The sequence below is a fragment of the Arachis stenosperma genome, chromosome 5 (assembly GCF_014773155.1).
Source record: "Arachis stenosperma cultivar V10309 chromosome 5, arast.V10309.gnm1.PFL2, whole genome shotgun sequence".
NCBI lineage: Eukaryota > Viridiplantae > Streptophyta > Magnoliopsida > Fabales > Fabaceae > Arachis > Arachis stenosperma.
Window position 1 is genome coordinate 26,162,184 of NC_080381.1, and position 18,438 is coordinate 26,180,621.

General features: G+C 36.8%; 1 protein-coding gene across 7 annotated transcripts in view; it reads left to right on the plus strand.

Annotated features, from left to right (window-relative positions):
* LOC130979187 (cation/H(+) antiporter 18-like) overlaps positions 1-17,585 on the plus strand; it is a 33,686-nt gene extending 16,101 nt beyond the window's left edge. Inside the window, exons 1-4 of one of the 7 annotated variants that reach the window (XM_057902560.1) lie at positions 13,197-13,265; positions 14,350-14,598; positions 14,856-15,857; positions 15,965-17,585. In XM_057902560.1, coding sequence (XP_057758543.1) covers positions 14,398-14,598; positions 14,856-15,857; positions 15,965-17,113 — 2,352 coding nt within the window. In that variant the 5' untranslated portion in view covers positions 13,197-13,265; positions 14,350-14,397 and the 3' untranslated portion in view covers positions 17,114-17,585. Of the gene's footprint in view, positions 1-13,196; positions 13,266-13,350; positions 13,583-14,091; positions 14,599-14,855; positions 15,858-15,964 lie in introns of those variants that run through there. The other 6 variants (XM_057902557.1, XM_057902558.1, XM_057902559.1 and 3 more) reach the window with 6 other exon arrangements.
* Positions 17,586-18,438: the final 853 nt, after the last annotated feature.

The following is an 18,438-nucleotide window of genomic DNA, read 5'->3' on the forward strand; positions in this document are numbered from 1 at the left end:
TGTGCAACGTATATCTTGGAATAAGAATAAAAGAGAATTGAATAGAAAGTAATAGTAATTGTATTGAAACTTGAGGTTCAGCAGAGCTCCACACCCTTAATCTATGGTGTGCAGAAACTCCACCGTTGAAAATACATAAGTGAAAGGTCCAGGCATGGCCGAATGGACAGCCCCCATGGTCTAAGGACTATGCGCCCCCAGATGTTCCTTAGATCTAAAGTGATCAAAAGAGATTAATACATTAGTAAAAAGTCTTATTTATACTAAACTAGCTACTAGGGTTTACATGAGTAAGTAATTGATGCATAAATCCACTTCCGGGGCCCACTTGGTGTATGCTTGGGCTGAGCTTGATCTATCCACGAGCTGAGACTTTTCTTGGAGTTGAACTCCAAGTTATAACGTGTTTTGGGCGTTCAACTCCGGATCATGACGTGTTTCTGGCGTTTAACTCCAGACAGCAGCATGTACTTGGCGTTCAACGCCAAGTTACGTCGTCAATGTCCAAATAAAGTATGGACTATATATATTGCTGGAAAGCTCTGGATGTCTACTTTCCAACGCCGTTGAGAGCGCGCCATTTGGAGTTTTGTAGCTCTAGAAAATTCATTTTGAGTGAAGGGAGGTCAGATTCCAACAGCATCAGCAGTCCTTTTGTCAGCCTTTTTCAGAGTTTTGCTCAAGTCCCTCAATTTCAGCCAGAAATGACCTGAAATCACAGAAAAACACACAAACTCATAGTAAAGTCCAGAAATGTGAATTTAACATAAAAACTAATGAAAACATCCCTAAAAGTAGCTTGAACTTACTAAAAACTACCTAAAAACAATGCCAAAAAGCGTATAAATTATCCGTTCATCAGCGATGCATTTCTTTGCTTCTCGGAATTTCCGATTTGTTAGTCGGTTAATTTCCGAGTTTATTCACGATCGACTTTTATAACCTCTTTACACCGACTTGTACCTCGTCGTTTTATCCTGACGACCATCTAGGTCGATTCATGGGATTTTCACGCTTTGTCGAGCTTAAGTCGGCGCGTTTCATAGAAAGCGAGAAGGAATTTATAAGAGATATTTGAAAAAGATCTTTATTTATTTGCAAATGTACTTTATCGCTACTAAGAGTTTCGGGCTATTTATGACCTCTTAGTCTCTACTGTAATGCCTCTTTAAAAATCATTCTTCAGAAAAAACCCTTTTACTTTGGGAAAAAATCATGAAGTTAGAAAAAGAGTACATCAGGGAGTAGAGTTCGCTTTTAACTGTAGTACCTTTTCATATTACAAGCATGCCACGACCTGGGTAACTCGATGCCGTTTAAGTCGGTCACCTTGTAATAACCTTTTCCTAGGACCTCACCAATCTTGTACGGTCCCTTCCAATTAGCGGCGAGCTTTCCTTCCCCAGACTTGTTGACTCCTATGTCATTTCTAATTAAGATCAAGTCGTCTAAGGCGAAGCTCCTTCGAATGAATTTCTGGTTGTTTCTGTTCGTCATCCTTTGCTTCAATGCTGCTTCTCTAATATGGGCTCGTTCGCGGACTTCAGGGAGAAGTTCAAGTTCTTCTTTGTGCCCCTTTATGTTTCCAACCTCGTCGTAGAAGTTCACCCTTGGGCTTTGCTCGTTGATTTCAACCGGTATCATGGCTTCTATGCCATAAGCAAGTTGGAAGGGTGTTTCTCTTGTGGCAGACTGAGGTGTGGTCCGATAAGCCCAAAGTACTTGTGGGAGTTCCTCGGCCCATGCTCCTTTTGCGTCCTGCAACCTTTTCTTCAACCCTGCCAATATGACTTTGTTTGCAGCCTCGGCTTGTCCATTTGCTTGTGGATGTTCCACCGATGTAAATTGATGTTTGATTTTCATACTGGCTACCAGGCTTTTGAAGGTTGAGTCGGTGAATTGAGTGCCATTATCAGTGGTGATGGAGTGGGGTACCCCATATCTGGTGATAATGTTCTTGTAGAAGAACTTTCGACTTCTCTGAGCAGTGATGGTGGCCAATGGTTCTGCTTCTATCCACTTTGTGAAGTAATCCACTCCCACTATTAGATAGTTTACTTGCCCCGGCACTTGTGGGAATGGTCCTAGCAAGTCCAATCCCCATTTTGCGAAAGGCCATGGGGAAGTTATACTAATGAGTTCCTCGGGAGGGGCTACATGGAAGTTTGCATGCATTTGGCATGGCTGGCACCTTTTCACAAATTCCGTGGAGTCATTTTGTAAGGTCGGCCAGTAGAATCTAGCTCGGATTACTTTTCTAGCTAACGACCTTGCTCCAAGATGGTTCCCGCAGATTCCATTGTGTACCTCCTCTAGCACCTCAGTTGTTTTTGAGGTCGGGACACACTTTAGTAGTGGTGTTGATATCCCCCTTTTATAGAGAATATTTTTCACCATCGTGTAGTTTTGTGCTTCCCTCCGGATTTTCTTGGCCTCTTTTTCCTCTTTGGGGAGGATGTCGAATTTCAGGTATTCGACTAAGGGCTTCATCCATCTGAGGTCTAACACGGTGATTTCAAAGATATCTTGAGCAACCTTCGTTTTGTCCACGGAGGGTTCAGGGAGAGTTTCTTGGATCAGGCTTCTGTTGTTCCCTCCTGGTTTGGTACTTGCTAGCTTGGAGAGGGCATCTGTCCTGCTGTTGAGGTCCCGAGTTATATGCTTTACCTCGGTCTCTTCAAAGTGCCTAAGGTGCTCCAAGGTTTTGTCCAAGTATTTTTTCATGTTGGGATCTTTGGCCTGATACTCTCTGTTTATTTGGGAGGTCACCACCTGAGAGTCGCTGAATATCATTACTTTGGTCGCACCGACTTCTTCTACCAGCTTTAACCCTACAATCAAGGTTTCATATTCTGCCTGATTGTTGGAAGCTGGGAACTTGAACTTGAGGAAAACTTCAATTTACGTTCTCCCTTCGCTAACCAATATTATGCCTGCCCCACTTCCAACTTTCTTGGAGGACCCATCTACATATAACTCCCATGTAGTGGATTTCTTCTCTTGGTCTCCCGCGTATTTCGCTAGGAAGTCGGTGAGGCATTAAGCTTTTATTGCCGTTCGGGCTTCGTATTTCAAGTCGAACTCAGAGAGTTCTATTGCCCATTGAACCATTCTCCCTGCAATGTCCGTCTTCTGAAAGACCTGCTTTATGGGCTGGTTTGTTCGGACTTTTATCGTGTGTGCTTGGAAATACAGCCGTAATCGGCGTGAGGCCACTACTAAGGAGTATGCAAACTTTTCAAGTTTTTGATACTTTAATTCTAGGCCCTGTAGAACTTTGCTGGTGAAGTACATAGGATGCTGCCCGAGTTCATCTTCCCGTATTAGAGCTGATGCTATAGCTTTGTCTACTACTGACATGCTATAGCTTTGTCTACTACTGACAGGTATAGAACGAGCTCTTCCCTGACTATAGGTCGGGTCAGGATTGGAGGCTGGCTTAAGAACTTTTTGAACTCCCGGAAAGCTTCTTCGCACTCCGGAGTCCATTCGAACTGGCATTCTTTTCTTAATAGGGAAAATAGTGGAATGGATCTTAGTGCTGATCCCGCCAGGAACCTGGAAAGGGCGGCAAGCCTTCCATTTAATTGTTGGACCTCTTTCAGACAAGTCAGACTTTTCATTTCCAATATAGCTTTACACTTATCGGAGTTTGCTTCGATTCTCCTTTGTGTAAGCATAAACCCTAGAAACTTTCCCGCCTCCACCGCGAAGGTGCATTTTGTGGGATTTAGTCTCATCCCATGCGACCTTACGGTGTCTAAAACTTGCGAAAGGTCTATCAGGAGGTCGGTTTCCTCCTTAGTTTTTACCAGCATGTCATCTACATAGACCTCCATTAAGTTTCCAAGGTGGGGGGCGAACACTTTATTCATCAACTTTTGATATGTGGCCCCGGCATTTTTTAACCCAAATAGCATCACCACATAGTAGTAGTTTGCTCTAGGTATGATGAATGAAGTTTTTTCCTCATCCGGCTGGTACATCGGGATTTGGTTGTATCCCGAGTAAGCATCCATAAACGACAAGTATTGATACCCTGAGCTTGCATCTACTAGGGTGTCAATACTGAGAAGTGGATATGGGTCTTTGGGGCATGCTTTATTCAGGTCGGTATAGTCGACGCACATCCTCCACTTGCCGTTTTGCTTTTTAACTAGCACTACATTTGCTAGCCATGCCGGGTATCTGACCTCTCGGATGAAGTTGGCTTCCAAGAGGGCTTGTACTTGCTCTTCCACCACTTGAGCTCGTTCTGCACTGAGCTTACACTTACACTGCTGTACGGGTCGTGATCCGGGGTGTACCAAAAGCTTGTGGGACATGAGCCGAGGGTCTATCCCTGGCATGTCGGAAGCTTTCCAAGCGAAGAGGTCAGAATTTTGTTGTAGGAGCTTTATTAGCCTTTGTTTCAGACCTTCATCTAGGCTGGCCCCTATGTTGGTTCTTTTTTCTTCCTCTTTTTCGATTTGAACCTCTTCGGTTCTTCCACCCGGTTGTGGTCGCAGCTCTTCCCTTGCTTTTATTCCCCTGAGTTCTATAGTGTGGACTTCCTTGCCCTTTCCTCGGAGGCTTAAGCTTTCATTGTAGCATTTTCTTGCCAATTTTTGGTCTCCTCGTACCGTCGCTATTCCCTTAGGTGTTGGGAATTTCATGCAAAAGTGAGGGGTTGACACCACCGCTCTGAGCCGATTTAACATAGTCCTGCCAATTAAGGCGTTATACGCCGATCCGACATCAACGACGATGAAGTCAATGCTCAGAGTTTTGGAATTTTCCCCCTTTCCGAAGGTCGTGTGAAGGAGGATGTATCCCAGTGGCTTAATTGGCATGTCTCCTAATCCATATAGGGTGTCCGGGTAAGCTTTTAGCTCCCTTTCATCCAACCCTAACTTATCAAATGCGGATTTAAAAAGTATATCTGCCGAACTCCCTTGATCCACCAAGGTCTTGTGGAGGTTGGCGTTTGCCAAGATCATGGTTATTACCACCAGGTTGTCATACCCGGGGACGATCCCCTGTCCGTCCTCTTTGGTGAACGAGAAGGTTGGGAGATCGAGAGATTCGTTTCCAACTTGATAAACTCGCTTCAGGTGTCTTTTGCGAGATAATTTAGTGAGCCCCCTCCTGCGAATCCTCTAGAGATTGTATGTATGTGTCTTTCGGGAGTTTGTGGCGGCGGGTCTCTTTTGTCTTCATCATCTCGCTTTCTTTTTCCGTGATTGTCTGACCTATCCGTGAGATATCTATCAAGTCGGCCTTTCCTGGCCAACCTTTCTATCACATTTTTGAGGTCGTAGCAATCATTTGTTGAGTGGCCATAGGTACTCACAGTAGTTGCCGCAACTCCCCCTTTTTTATTTTTGATGGGTCTGGGAGGCGGCAATCTTTCAGTGTTGCAGATTTCTCTGTATACGTCTACTAGGGAGATTTTTAGGGGAGTGTAGGAGTGATATCTCCTAGGCCTGTCAGGGCCGACCTCCTCTTTTTTCTTAGGCTCCCTTTCTTTTTCTTTTGCTGAGTGAGGGGGCCCCAGTCGCCAGCTGGGCTCCCGTAGTTTGGCATTTTTCTCCATGTTGATGTACTTTTCTGCTCTCTCCTGTACATCGCTCAAAGAGGTCGGGTGCCTTTTTGATATGGACTGAGAGAAGGGGCCTTCTCTAAGTCCATTTACTAATCCCATGATAACTGCCTCTGTGGGCAGGTCTTGAATTTCCAAACACGCTTTGTTGAACCTTTCCATGTAATCACGCAGAGGTTCCCTGACCTCCTTTTTAACTCCCAGGAGGCTCGGTGCGTGTTTTACTTTATCCTTCTGGATGGAGAATCGCATTAGGAATTTTTTTGAGAGGTCCTTAAAGCTGGTAACCGACCTTGGAGGGAGGCTATCAAAACACTTCATCGCGCTTTCGACAGGGTGGTCGGAAAAGCCTTGCAGCGAGTTGCATCAGAAGCATCAGCCAGATACATCCGACTTTTGAAATTGCTTAAGTGATGCTTCGGGTCTGTGGTTCCGTCATAGAGGTTAATATCAAGGCTTTTGAAGTTTCTTGGAACTTTCGCCCTCATTATGTCCTCACTAAACGGGTCCTCTCCTCCCAGGGGCAACTCTTCTCGGTCACCGCAGGAGTTCTAGCTTTTGAGGGAGGATTCAAGTTTTAAGAGTTTTTCTTCCAACTTTTTTCGTCGTTCTATTTCCTCCCTGAGGTTTCGCTCCGCCTCTCGTTGTCATTCTAATTCCTGTTCCAGTTGCTCCAGGCGACCTTGGTGGCCGTGGACCAGCCCCATTAGTTCGGTTGCATGGGGTGGCCCTTCCTTTCCGGATTCTCGTCCTTCCAAGGAGTTTACCTTTGGGTTTTTGAGCCCAGAGGTGCCTTTTCTATGCTGGTCGCTGGTTCCTTGATGAAGGATCAGGTCTGCGTCATTGTTTCTGATATTTGGATTTTCTTGCTCGGAATCAGACGCTGTATGGCCATCTTCTGGTGAGTTGTCCGCCATTATTGGTTGATCCCTCGGGTCCCCGGCAACGGCGCCAATGTTATGTTGGGTAACTGGAGGTTAATGGGCTGGACTCGTTGGGTTGGCCCAATCGTATGAGGAAGGAAGCCTTTGAGCGGGTTTGCGCCTTTAGAGACTCTTTTCGACTTGTGAGTGGGAGAGAATGGGGGTGGTACCTACAAAGACACTCCGATGCCTAAGTTAGCAAGGGTATGAGCAGGTCTAGAGAGTATTGGGACTTAGAGATACCTGAGGGGTGTCAGTGTATTTATAGTGGTGAACCAATAACCACCGTTGGAGTAGTTCCACCTTTTAGGGTGGATAATCGTCCCTTTATCTTAGGGAGGTTACGATATGACTCCTGGAAGTGGGTTGAGAGATTTTAGGGGCAGTTATTATCTGCCAGCTAATCTTTGCTCCCGACTTCTTTAGAGCAAGTCGTGGGGAGAACCGACTTCTAAAGAGAAGGTCGGTGTTCTGAGGAGTCCAACCTTGTGGTTGGATCTGTAGTTTGGACCTGGGCTTTAGCGTTGGGCCAGGATATGAACACTAACCAATATATAATTTATCCTTTATTAAATATATAACATGTTATTTTAATTTATCCTTTAATTAAATTAATTGTACGTATGTGTTGGTGCAGTTGTCATCACAAGCGCAGTTGTTAGCACACGGTGAAATTGATTTACAGTTCTTAAAACTTTTTTTGGTGACCCTTACACACTGCATACAAACTGATAAACATCTTCACTTAAGGCAAAGGTGAGTAGGTGACACTCTGACGGGAGTAGATCCTCTCAAATGAAAAAAAAAATTAATCGTCCAGTGTTTGATTTCATCTTTTATTGTTCTCTCTTTTTTATTTAATTTTGGTCCCACTTATAGAATTAAAAGTGAGAGATCACACTTTTATTTTTTCAAATTTTAAAAAAAAAATAGAGAGGATCCATTTCCCACTGTGCCTAGAGGTGGCAAACGGGCCTAAATTTGTCGGGCCGACCCGCGTAACTCGCCAAAAAAAGTGGGCTGTAACACCCTAACTTTTAACACCTCATGATCGTACTAAAAACTCAGGCGTCACTTACCTCTAAACCTTTATATTTTATACTATCTTTATTTAATATTGAGCCTTCGCGAGTACGAACTAAAATTTTAAACAAGAAATCGAAATGAAACTTTATTTCAAATCACTTAACCACAGAAGTATAAATATTCACATAACTTTATATATATAGACATATTCAAAGATTGTCAAATACAAGTCCTGTCCCTCTAAAAATCAAAACAACTAACGGCAAGGGGAAAAAATAAAATCTATGACTAAACCAAATACAAAAAGTAGGAATACATGTATATGTTAAGCTTTGTAGTTCGGTCGCGGCCTCGCGCCGAGGATTCCTGAACTTGTCACTGAACAAAAGAAATCTGTAGGGGGTGAGAACTTCGTCCTTACAATTTCTCAGTAGGGACATAGAATGCCGTGAGAGTAAAGAATTAAGTTGCAAATAATCGCTTTTTAACTTTAAAAAAAAGTACCTTTAGAACTCTTTAAAACTCACTTTAAAGACTTTGATTAGATTAGTTCTCAGTAAGTTAAATCATTTAAGAAAATTTCAGTCAGCAGTAGCCACCGAAATCCACAACAAACATACTAACTAAAGCACATAAAGAGCAACAAATACAACACATACACAATCACAGAAAAATACAACAAGCAAACACAACCAAAACAAATGCACAAACAATATGATGCATGTCTATCCCCTAGCACAGGTAATGAGCTCATTTGCCGGTTTCGACCCGCACCCGATGCAATCTGACTCGCAAGTCAGATAAGGCATTCCAGCGGCATAACCTATACAAGTTTTTACTTTTTGCAGGCGCTGATTCTCCAGCTGAAGTATGCCGAACATGACCTCTGCAAGTACTTGTAGGCGCTGATTCTCCAGCTGAAGCATGTGCCCCTTTCTCCTGGAAGCCATTCCATACACACGAGCGTCCCCACACAATCATTCACATATATAGCCCACAGCTTAACATTTTTCCATCGGCACCATAACCATTTACTTTCCGTCACCCTCTCGTGACCTTTTAAACATTTCATAATCACACGTGCCATGTTCTTTTTTCTCATTCTTTCTTTTTCTTAACAAACCGAATTCATATCATAACTTAAAACAAAATCTCATATCAAAAGAGTGAATTTAAAAGATTATACTTTTCTTAATAAATCGGATTGAAAATAACTCTTTCTGTAATAATTCAAAATCAAACAATATTCATAAATCAGACTGACTTTTAAATAACGCCTTAAATAAAGTCTTGGAGTTTTATAAAAATTTCGGCAGCGTTTCCTTTAAAATTCGGACTATGCTACCCTTCCAGGTTTCAACCAAACCATTTCTAATTCTCAGAAAACATTTTTGATAATCCAAACGAATCAAATTCAGTACAAAAAAACCTATTTTCAATTCTCACAGATTACTTTCGATAAACCAGCAGGCCAAGTCCAATATCCAAAATATTTATAAATCTGAAAATCCAACTAGTTCCAATGTTAAAATCTTTTCTAACTCTCAATTTATTACTAATAAAACAAATTTTCAATACAAAATCCGTTTCTCAATATGAGTAAATATGTAAATAAAATATTTTTCACTATAAAATCATGTTTCAAAATGAATTTATAAATCAGATTTTCGGAATAAAACCATGTTTTTGGTTACTTTTACATAAAATTGGGCAGAATCTCCTCTTAAAAATTGGACTTCACCACCCACGCGAGCTTCCTTAGATTCATAACTTTCCAAACCAAACTCAAATCCAACTCCATTCAACAATTATCAATACGACAATTTCTTCAATAATTAACTCATCATATTACAATTTAACAAGTAACACTAATTTAATCACTTTTCACAGCCACAACTCAACTAATTCATCATAATCACACAAAATCAGAATTTCAACAACTCCATCAAAATCAGAAAACCAATATCAATTACTGCCTCAATTCAAACTCATCATTCAATCATTGCAAGCAATCATAAATTATTTATAAATATCCACTAGACTTCTGTGGCATTTATAATTTAAAACAGTTAATTTCAAAATAAAACTCTCTACCTTTGAACGAAATCAAACCAATGGGACCTCCAAAAATTTTTTTTGACCGAGTTATTGAAGAAGAAAACGTCAAAAATCGTCTGTATCCCTAGAATTTCAATTGACCGAACTCCAAAAAAAGAGGAGTTTTATCACCATCAACTTTTACCGAACAAAAATAATACCAACGTGTAGAAGAAGAAGATACGAACATTTTTATCAGATTAGATTTTTTATTAGAATTACGAGTTTCAAAAAATCGAAGTCGGAAATCTTATGGTCATGGAGGTTCTCTCTTCCTCACTCTCGGTTCCTTTCTTTCTTTTCAAGTTCAGTGACAAATGAAGAGAAGTGAACATGAATTCTTGATTAAGTAGCATTAGTTTATTAAAATGAAAGGACATGTGTGATACTTATATATATATATATATATATATATATATATATATATGGTAAATTCTACTCTACCCTTCTTATAATAACATGTATATTACATGTCATCTTTTAATTGGTTGCTATGTTAACTATGGTTAAACTTGTCAGTCTCTTATTTCCTGTGATTCTGTGAATATAAACCAGTCTGATTATTCGATGAATTGTAGTGAATCAATTCCACTTCAAAAAATGTTTATCGTATTCGAAGTGTGAAAACAGATCGATGAATAAAAGCAATAGATCCCTAAAACACGAAATTCATTTTGATTTTGAAATTTTCTTCTGCCGATATCGCATGAACCTACTCTTCTCATTTCATCTTGTTATTAGTAAATCAAAGCCTCATTACTACTAATTTTACTACTGTATCAACTAGCATTAATTCGGTTCCATATCCTCGATGTAATAGGATTCGTAATGCTAACAAACAGAATCCAAGCAAAACAAAACACGATTAGTTTTCTCTCAGATCAAACAATCGCTAAGGAAATGGAAACAGCTTTTCATTGTACAGAGTTGAGATGATTTTTTTTCAATTTCAGAGAGAAATGGAACTGAAGTGAATTGAGTTTCTGCACAATGATAAAAATATAACTTTACTTTTTAATGTTTATAGAAATTATATATTCATCCTTTTTATAAAAATATTTAATTACAAAATTACCCTACTTTAATTAACATATTAACTTTTATTGAGTTAAATTAACTCAAACTAAAACTAAGCATCCAATTAAAACATGCCACATCACAATGGGTAATTTACATGTTCATTTAGAGGAGGTTGGATAGAACTCACCTATATATATATATATATATATATACTTATGAACCATACTTTTTATTTCTTTTCTTATGGCTTCGGTGGAAGAAAGAAAAAAATAATGAAATTATATAATTATTAAAATACATGTGTCATCTTTATATATATATTAAGGAAACCAAAGGAAAGATATATATATATATATATATTCGGCCAAAAGGAAGCAAATAATAATAATAATAATAATAATAATAATAATAATAATAATATATTATTATTATTATTATAAAAATTTAAATTTTGTTTAATATTTTTTAATTAAATTTTAATATAATATAATAACTCATAAATAGTTAATTATTTAATTTTTAAAAATTTGGGGTCTTACACGGGTTAGGCTGAAAAATTTAAACCGCCAAATAGCAAAAGTTTGTCTAACCCGCACCGCTTAAACTGCGGATTTTGGCGGGGCGGGACGGATTTTTCCGCTGGGTTTAGTGTTTTTTTAGTGAGGAGATATTTTTACAATTTTTTTGCCAAAATCTAATTTTTCCCAACCTAACTTACAAGAGTATGAAGATAAAAATTGAGTAGTTTGAATTATGTTTATGTTTATTTTGCTTTGGAGAAAATATTTATATTATGTTTTGGATGAAAACTTGGTTTATAATTATATTTATTAGATATTTATAATTATAAAGATTTTAATGTTTTTGAATATAAAAAATATAATTTTTTATGCCTTTAAAAATTATAAATTTATTAATATGATTGTGAAATTATATATATTATTTAGTAGTTAATAGTAAAAAAAAAAAAAACTTTGGCGGACTTAGTCCACCAACCCACCAGCACGCAGTTAATCGGGACGGGTGAGATTTTAAGATCGCCTCACTAGGTGGGGTGAGATTTTTGACGGAATAAAACGGAACAGATTTCCTCACTTGCCACCCCTAACTGTCACGGAGAGCAAAAGTTCCACTTTTGGTTCGATCCCACCAAGAACTTCTACTCTTACTCTGTCATTTGGAAGCCCCAACATATCATGTAAGTTCTTCAATATATAATTGGAGTTTAATCAACTAAATAATAATAATAATAATAATAATAATAATAATAATAATAATAATAATGCAGATTTTTGTTTGATAAGTAGCATTTATTTTTAGATATTGACATTAAATGGAGATTGAAAAATTAAAATTGGTATTAAAATTTCATATTTTAGTACTTCTAAAAAGTGAAAACACAAAAATTGAAACTTTAATAATATTTTATAGTTATTTTAATTAATTAATTATAATTTTATTTTTTGTACAAATTAAATTAAAATTTTATCTTTATTTTAGTTTTTGTTTCTTTCTTTATACAAAATACAATATTAAAATTTATTTCAATTTCTTTCTCTCAATTTTTGTCTCCCATTATCAATTTCTCAATTTCTATCTCTTTTTTAAACACTATCTAATTATTTTTAAAAATGCAAAATAATTTAATATTAACTAAAAAATAAAATAAATTTAAATTAAAATAATAAAATAAAAAGATTTTAACTAAACAAAATTTTGATTTTTTTTATTATAGAGTACTAAAATTTCATATATAGACATTTTTTCTTTTTTATAATTAAAGAGTACTAAAACTTCAATTACTTTCAATGATCAAATCACTTACCGCGACATATGAGCTACCGAAAAAATAAAGTTAGGTCCGAGTCCAGTAGGGTTTGGATTGGGTAAGAATTGATTTTCTATTTATTTGTATGAATTAAGTGTGTTTGAAATTTAATTTTAAATAATTAAATATAAATGTTTAATTTTTAAAATAATTAAACAACTGTAATCTTAAAATGATATATTTTTGTTTTTCTATAATTAAACTAAAATGAGTTGTGCTCTTTTTAAAATTAAATTAAATTAAATTTTTAATTCAAATGAAATAACTTTAATCTTAAAAAGTAATATAATTTTTAAATATAAAATTTGAATCTTTTAAATAATTAAATAATTCTTATCTTAAAAGGATATTTTTATTTTTCTAAAATTAATTACAAAATTATTTTACTTTTTCATAATTAAATTAATTTTTTAATTAAAATTAAATAAATTTAATATTAAAAGATATTTTAGTTTTTAAAATTAATAATAAAAAATATTTTTTTGTCTAGTTTTTTATTTTTGTTATAATTTTGTAATAATTTAATATCAACTAAAAAATAAAATAAATTTAAATTAAAATAATAAAATAAAAAATAGTAACTAAACAAAATTTTGATATCTTTTTTATAGAATACTAAAAGTCTAAACTCTATATATAGAGGTTTTCTCTTTCTCGTAATTAAGGAATACTAAAATTTCATGTTACTTTAGACTACCAAGTCACGCGCGGGTTAGGAACTACTTCATAATCTATTAACTATTGCGCTCTTTCCACACTAGGCCTTCCTGCTGTTGGAGTAACGTGCAATGTATGCTTTCTATGAAATCTTTTATTTATAGTGTTTCTTGGTGGTTGACTTGTTGTTCATTAAATTTGAAGGAGTGTGATTCGAAATTGTCGCCCTACTATTTCCTATTTAAAAAAAAAAAAAAAAAGTGTCAGAGATAACCGCGTAAAAGTAGGGGAAAGCCAAATCAGAGTTATTCATATGGGCACATGTATATAGAGTACTACTTTCTTGCATGCTGTTAACTTCGATCACTGGCTTCTCAATTTTAAAACATACAGCGCCTTCTCTTTTCTACTGAGTTTTGACTTCGATCTGAGCCTCTAACCATTCCGTTGGTTTGTCTGCCTTATTTTTCTTTGCATTCTCTGCATATGTATCAATGTGTATAGTCATTTAATTTCTTTTTGAACGTTAATTTCAACTATACCTCTTTGTTTTGGATAAGTTTGTATTGTTTGTTTCCCATTGGTTTAATAAATTTGTACTTATAATTCTTTCCTTGCACGCTGCCAGTCTGCCACTACCACCAGCCATGCAATCGGTTTTGTGGGGGTAGCGTTTTTTTTTTTTCTGCTTCATGAATTTTTATTTGACATTTTTGGAGCCCTTAGATTCAAACCTTAATTATAATCGAATTAGTAGTGCTACTGCTGTTTGTATGAAGTATGAACCATGGATATCTTTGGTTTACTGCTCTCATGTACGACCATTCTCTTCTGTTTATTGCTTGAAAGTGTTTGCTATAGAAACGAAAAACGAGGTCATAGAAAGTTCTAGAGAAAAGAAAGATGCATTCTTGATTGTGTTTCAGTGGTTTTTATTTTAGTGCGTTTTGAGTTTTCAGGCCAAAGATGCTGTCCCCGCTTAAAGAGTGGTCTTTAATTTGGGAATGGATCTTCTGGCGTGACAAATTGTCAAATTCACATGAACCTTGTCATGTTTTTTATTGTCACTATTGATTAGAAGTTAGGATCCTTTTTCTTGATAAGGTCACGAGAATGTGAAAATTTAAATAAAAGAATATATTCCCATGTACTTTGATTTTGATGTAGTTCTTAATTCTTATATGAGAGATTTGAAAGAAGATTCCTATTTTTGGCAGAAATTTAAGTGAGAGTCTGGTGTAGCTTTGGACTTTGCAGTGGTGAAAATGGTTACCAATGCTACTTCTGCAAGTGTTTGCCCCCCACCCATGAAACCGACATCAAATGGTGTGTTTCAAGGAGATAACCCTCTTGATTTTGCACTCCCCATGGCTATTTTACAGATATGCCTAGTATTTGTAGTCACAAGAGGATTGGCATATATTATAAGGCCTTTGAGGCAGCCAAGAGTCATTGCAGAGATTGTGGTAAGTTCATTTCTCTTAAAATATCTGCAGCACTATCTAATGAATTTAGAATTTAACCTGTAACGTTTATCTATCATAAGATTTTTGTAATACAATTTGTAAGATTATCCTCCATACAGCAGGGAAATAAAAAGTATTACTAAGTTCAATACATTTTAGAAATTTCTTTAGGAAAGAACTAAGTTGTGACTTATATTAGAGGTTTATTGAAAGGGAGAGATGATGCTCCATGATTTAACACTACTTCTCATTGACAGGGAGGAATATTACTTGGGCCATCAGCATTAGGACGAAATAAAAGCTATTTGAATGCTGTCTTCCCCTCCAAGAGTCTTACAGTACTGGATACTCTGGCAAACATTGGCCTTTTGTTCTTTCTATTCCTGGCAGGCCTAGAGTTAGATCCGAGATCTTTGCGTCAAACAGGGAAACAGACCCTTGCCATTGCTATTGCTGGAATAAGTGTACCCTTTGCCTTGGGAATTGGTTCATCATTTGTTCTTAAAGAAACAATTGCCAAAGGTATAAATGGTACTGCATTTCTTGTCTTTATGGGTGTTGCTCTATCCATAACTGCTTTCCCCGTGTTGGCTCGTATTTTGGCCGAGTTGAAACTTCTAACTACCAATGTTGGTAGAATGGCTATGTCTGCCGCAGCAGTAAATGATATTGCTGCTTGGATTCTGCTTGCACTTGCTGTTGCCTTGTCAGGCAATAGCGAGTCTCCACTGGTGTCATTGTGGGTCTTCTTATGTGGATGTGGTTTTGTTCTTTGTTCAATCATCATTGTCCCTCCAATTTTCAAAAGGATTACACAACGATGTAATGAAGGCGAGCCGGTGGATGAGATATATATATGTGCTACATTAGTTGTTGTTTTGGCCGGGGGTTTTGTTACAGATGCTATTGGAATCCATGCCATGTTTGGTGCATTTGTTGTTGGTGTGTTGATTCCAAAAGATGGACCATTTACCAGGGCTCTTGTGGAGAAAGTAGAGGATCTTGTTTCGGGCATTTTCCTCCCACTCTATTTTGTATCAAGTGGATTGAAGACCAACATATTCGCCATTCACGGCCTGCAGTCATGGGGTATTCTGGCCTTAGTTATTTTCACTGCTTGTTTTGGGAAGATTGTTGGAACCGTTGTTGTATCACTTTTCTGTAAAGTACCCTTGAAGGAGGCTTTAGCTCTGGGATTCCTAATGAACAGTAAGGGCTTGGTTGAATTGATTGTTCTCAACATTGGCAAAGATAGGAAGGTATTAAAATTCTCTTGCTATTGATATTCACTAACTATTTTAACATGTTATATGTTTCTATCCATCAAAGAAATGAAAACTTAATATGTGCTTTTTGCAATTTGCAGGTTTTAAATGATCAAACCTTTGCCATTATGGTTCTTATGGCAGTATTTACCACATTCATTACCACTCCTCTTGTCATGGCCGTGTATAAGCCTGCAAGAAGGGCGAAAATAGATGATTACAAATACAAAACAATAGCAAGGAAGAACACAAACAGCCAATTGAGGATTCTTTGCTGTTTCCATAATGCAAGAAATATTCCATCAATGATAAACTTGATTGAAGCCTCAAGAGGAATCCAGAAGTCCGGTGGAATTTGTGTGTATACAATGCACCTCAGAGAATTTTCTGAGAGGTCATCAACAATCTTAATGGTACATAAGGCAAGGAAAAATGGGTTGCCATTCTGGAATAAGGATCGTCCCTCCGATGCTGATCATTTAATTGTGGCATTTGAGGCATACCATCAACTGAGTCAAGTGTCTGTCAAACCAATGACCGAAATCTCATCTATGGCAGACATGCACGTAGACATTTGTGCAACTGCTGGGGGAAAGAAAGCTGCAGTAATCATTCTTCCGTTTCATAAGCACCAAAGATTGGATGGCTCATTAGAGACAACAAGAACTGATTTTAAATATGTTAACAGAAGGGTCCTTGAGAATGCTCCATGCTCAGTTGGAATTCTCGTTGATCGTGGCCTTGGTGGTACATCCCATATATCTGCAAGCAATGTTTCTTATTCCATTACAGTGCTTTTCTTTGGTGGAAGTGATGATCGCGAGGCCCTTGCTTATGGTGCTCGAATGGCCGAGCACCCTGGCATAAGATTGGTGGTTCTTCGCTTTGTCGTAGAACCAAGTACCACAGGAGATATCGTTAGAGTGGACGTGGGAGAATCCTCTTCCAGCTCCAAATTAGTCTCAGAGGATGAGGAGTTCCTTAATGAATTCAAGGCAAAAGTAGCTAACGATGATTCTGTGACATATGAAGAGAAAGCAGTAAAGGATGCAGCAGGAACAGTTGCTGTGATCTGCGAGTTCACTCATTGCAATCTGGTTCTTGTGGGTCGAAGTCCACAAGGTGAAGTGGCATATGCTCTCAAGAGAAATGAATACCCGGAACTTGGACCAATTGGTTCTTTGCTGGTATCTCAAGATTGCCCAACAATAGCATCCGTCTTGGTGATGCAGCAGTATCAGCATCAATAATTTTGTTAAGGTTGTGTTAACAAGTGATTTGGTCACTTTTAAATCATTTTTGGTTTTTAACTTGTCAATTGTTTAGATGTATATATCTGAAAGGCTAAGATAATAATTTCTAAGTCAATAAATAGCATTTAGACATTTTCTTCTCACTTACGATGATTGAACATGAATTCATCAGAGATTACATCGCACTTGTAAGCTTTGCAGTTAATTTACCGGAATTTTCTAACCAGTCTCTTGTAAATCTTTAATTGTATGACTTTTATGTACTTGGAACAAATTTATTATTCTATAAGTAAGGATTTTTCTAAGGTGTGGATAGTAAAAGTAAGGATTTTCCTAAGGATTGAACATGAATTTTAGATCTTTTGCAGAAAGGAGGCGCAGTAATGCAGAGGGGTGGCAGTTGTGTTACACAATTAAAGTTGGTTAAGAGTGGGATTAAGTTTAATGATTTTTGTATGGTTTTTTTTATCGACCCACCATAAGTGCTTCCGATTTTGGGACTCAGATCCAATGGTAGAAAAAAGCACTGAAAAAGCCTGACTTAACATCTTTCTAGCTATGACATGAAGTACTTGACTAGCTTAAATGCTTAGCACCACTGAAATAGAAGTAAGAGATGAAAATTTATTAGGTGATTGAAAAACGGGGTGATGTACATGATGTGTTCAATTTTCCAAACGGCTTTTATGTGTTTTGAAATCTGAATACAGATTAAAAATCACAATTAGTTATATGTTTAAATATATTAATGTTATTTTTATTCTTTAGATATTGGTGACATAAATTGATATTTTTTAACTTACGTAGAATTTTTTTAATTTTTTATTATTCTTTAGAATAATGTGTTTTGCATTGATTAACTCTTGGAATAGAATTCTCTAGAGAATTGGAATTCTATTTCAGGTTTTGGGTATAAAAAAATAACACTCATTTCAATTCTAATAAGATTTCAGTTCTCATGATAAGACTATATACAAATCAGATTAAAATAGGTCTGATTTTTAATTCCATTTAATTTGTTCTTCTTCTTATTCCATTTTGTGTATCTGCTCAAGCACACCACATCTTAACAAAGTTAAAAAAAATTGGAGAAAAAACGGGAATAGATAACCGAGTACGAAGTGTGAAGACAAACAATTGAAAAAAAAAACGTAGTAAAATTCACAATGGAGTGAACAATGAACCAACAAAAAAGAAGTTCAAACAAACACTATTTGAGTGTCTTTTTGCCATGACTAACATAAAAAATTTGTAACTTTTACTATTATTTAATCGTGTCTAATCGCATGGTTTTAATATATTAAAAATTATACTTCAAATAA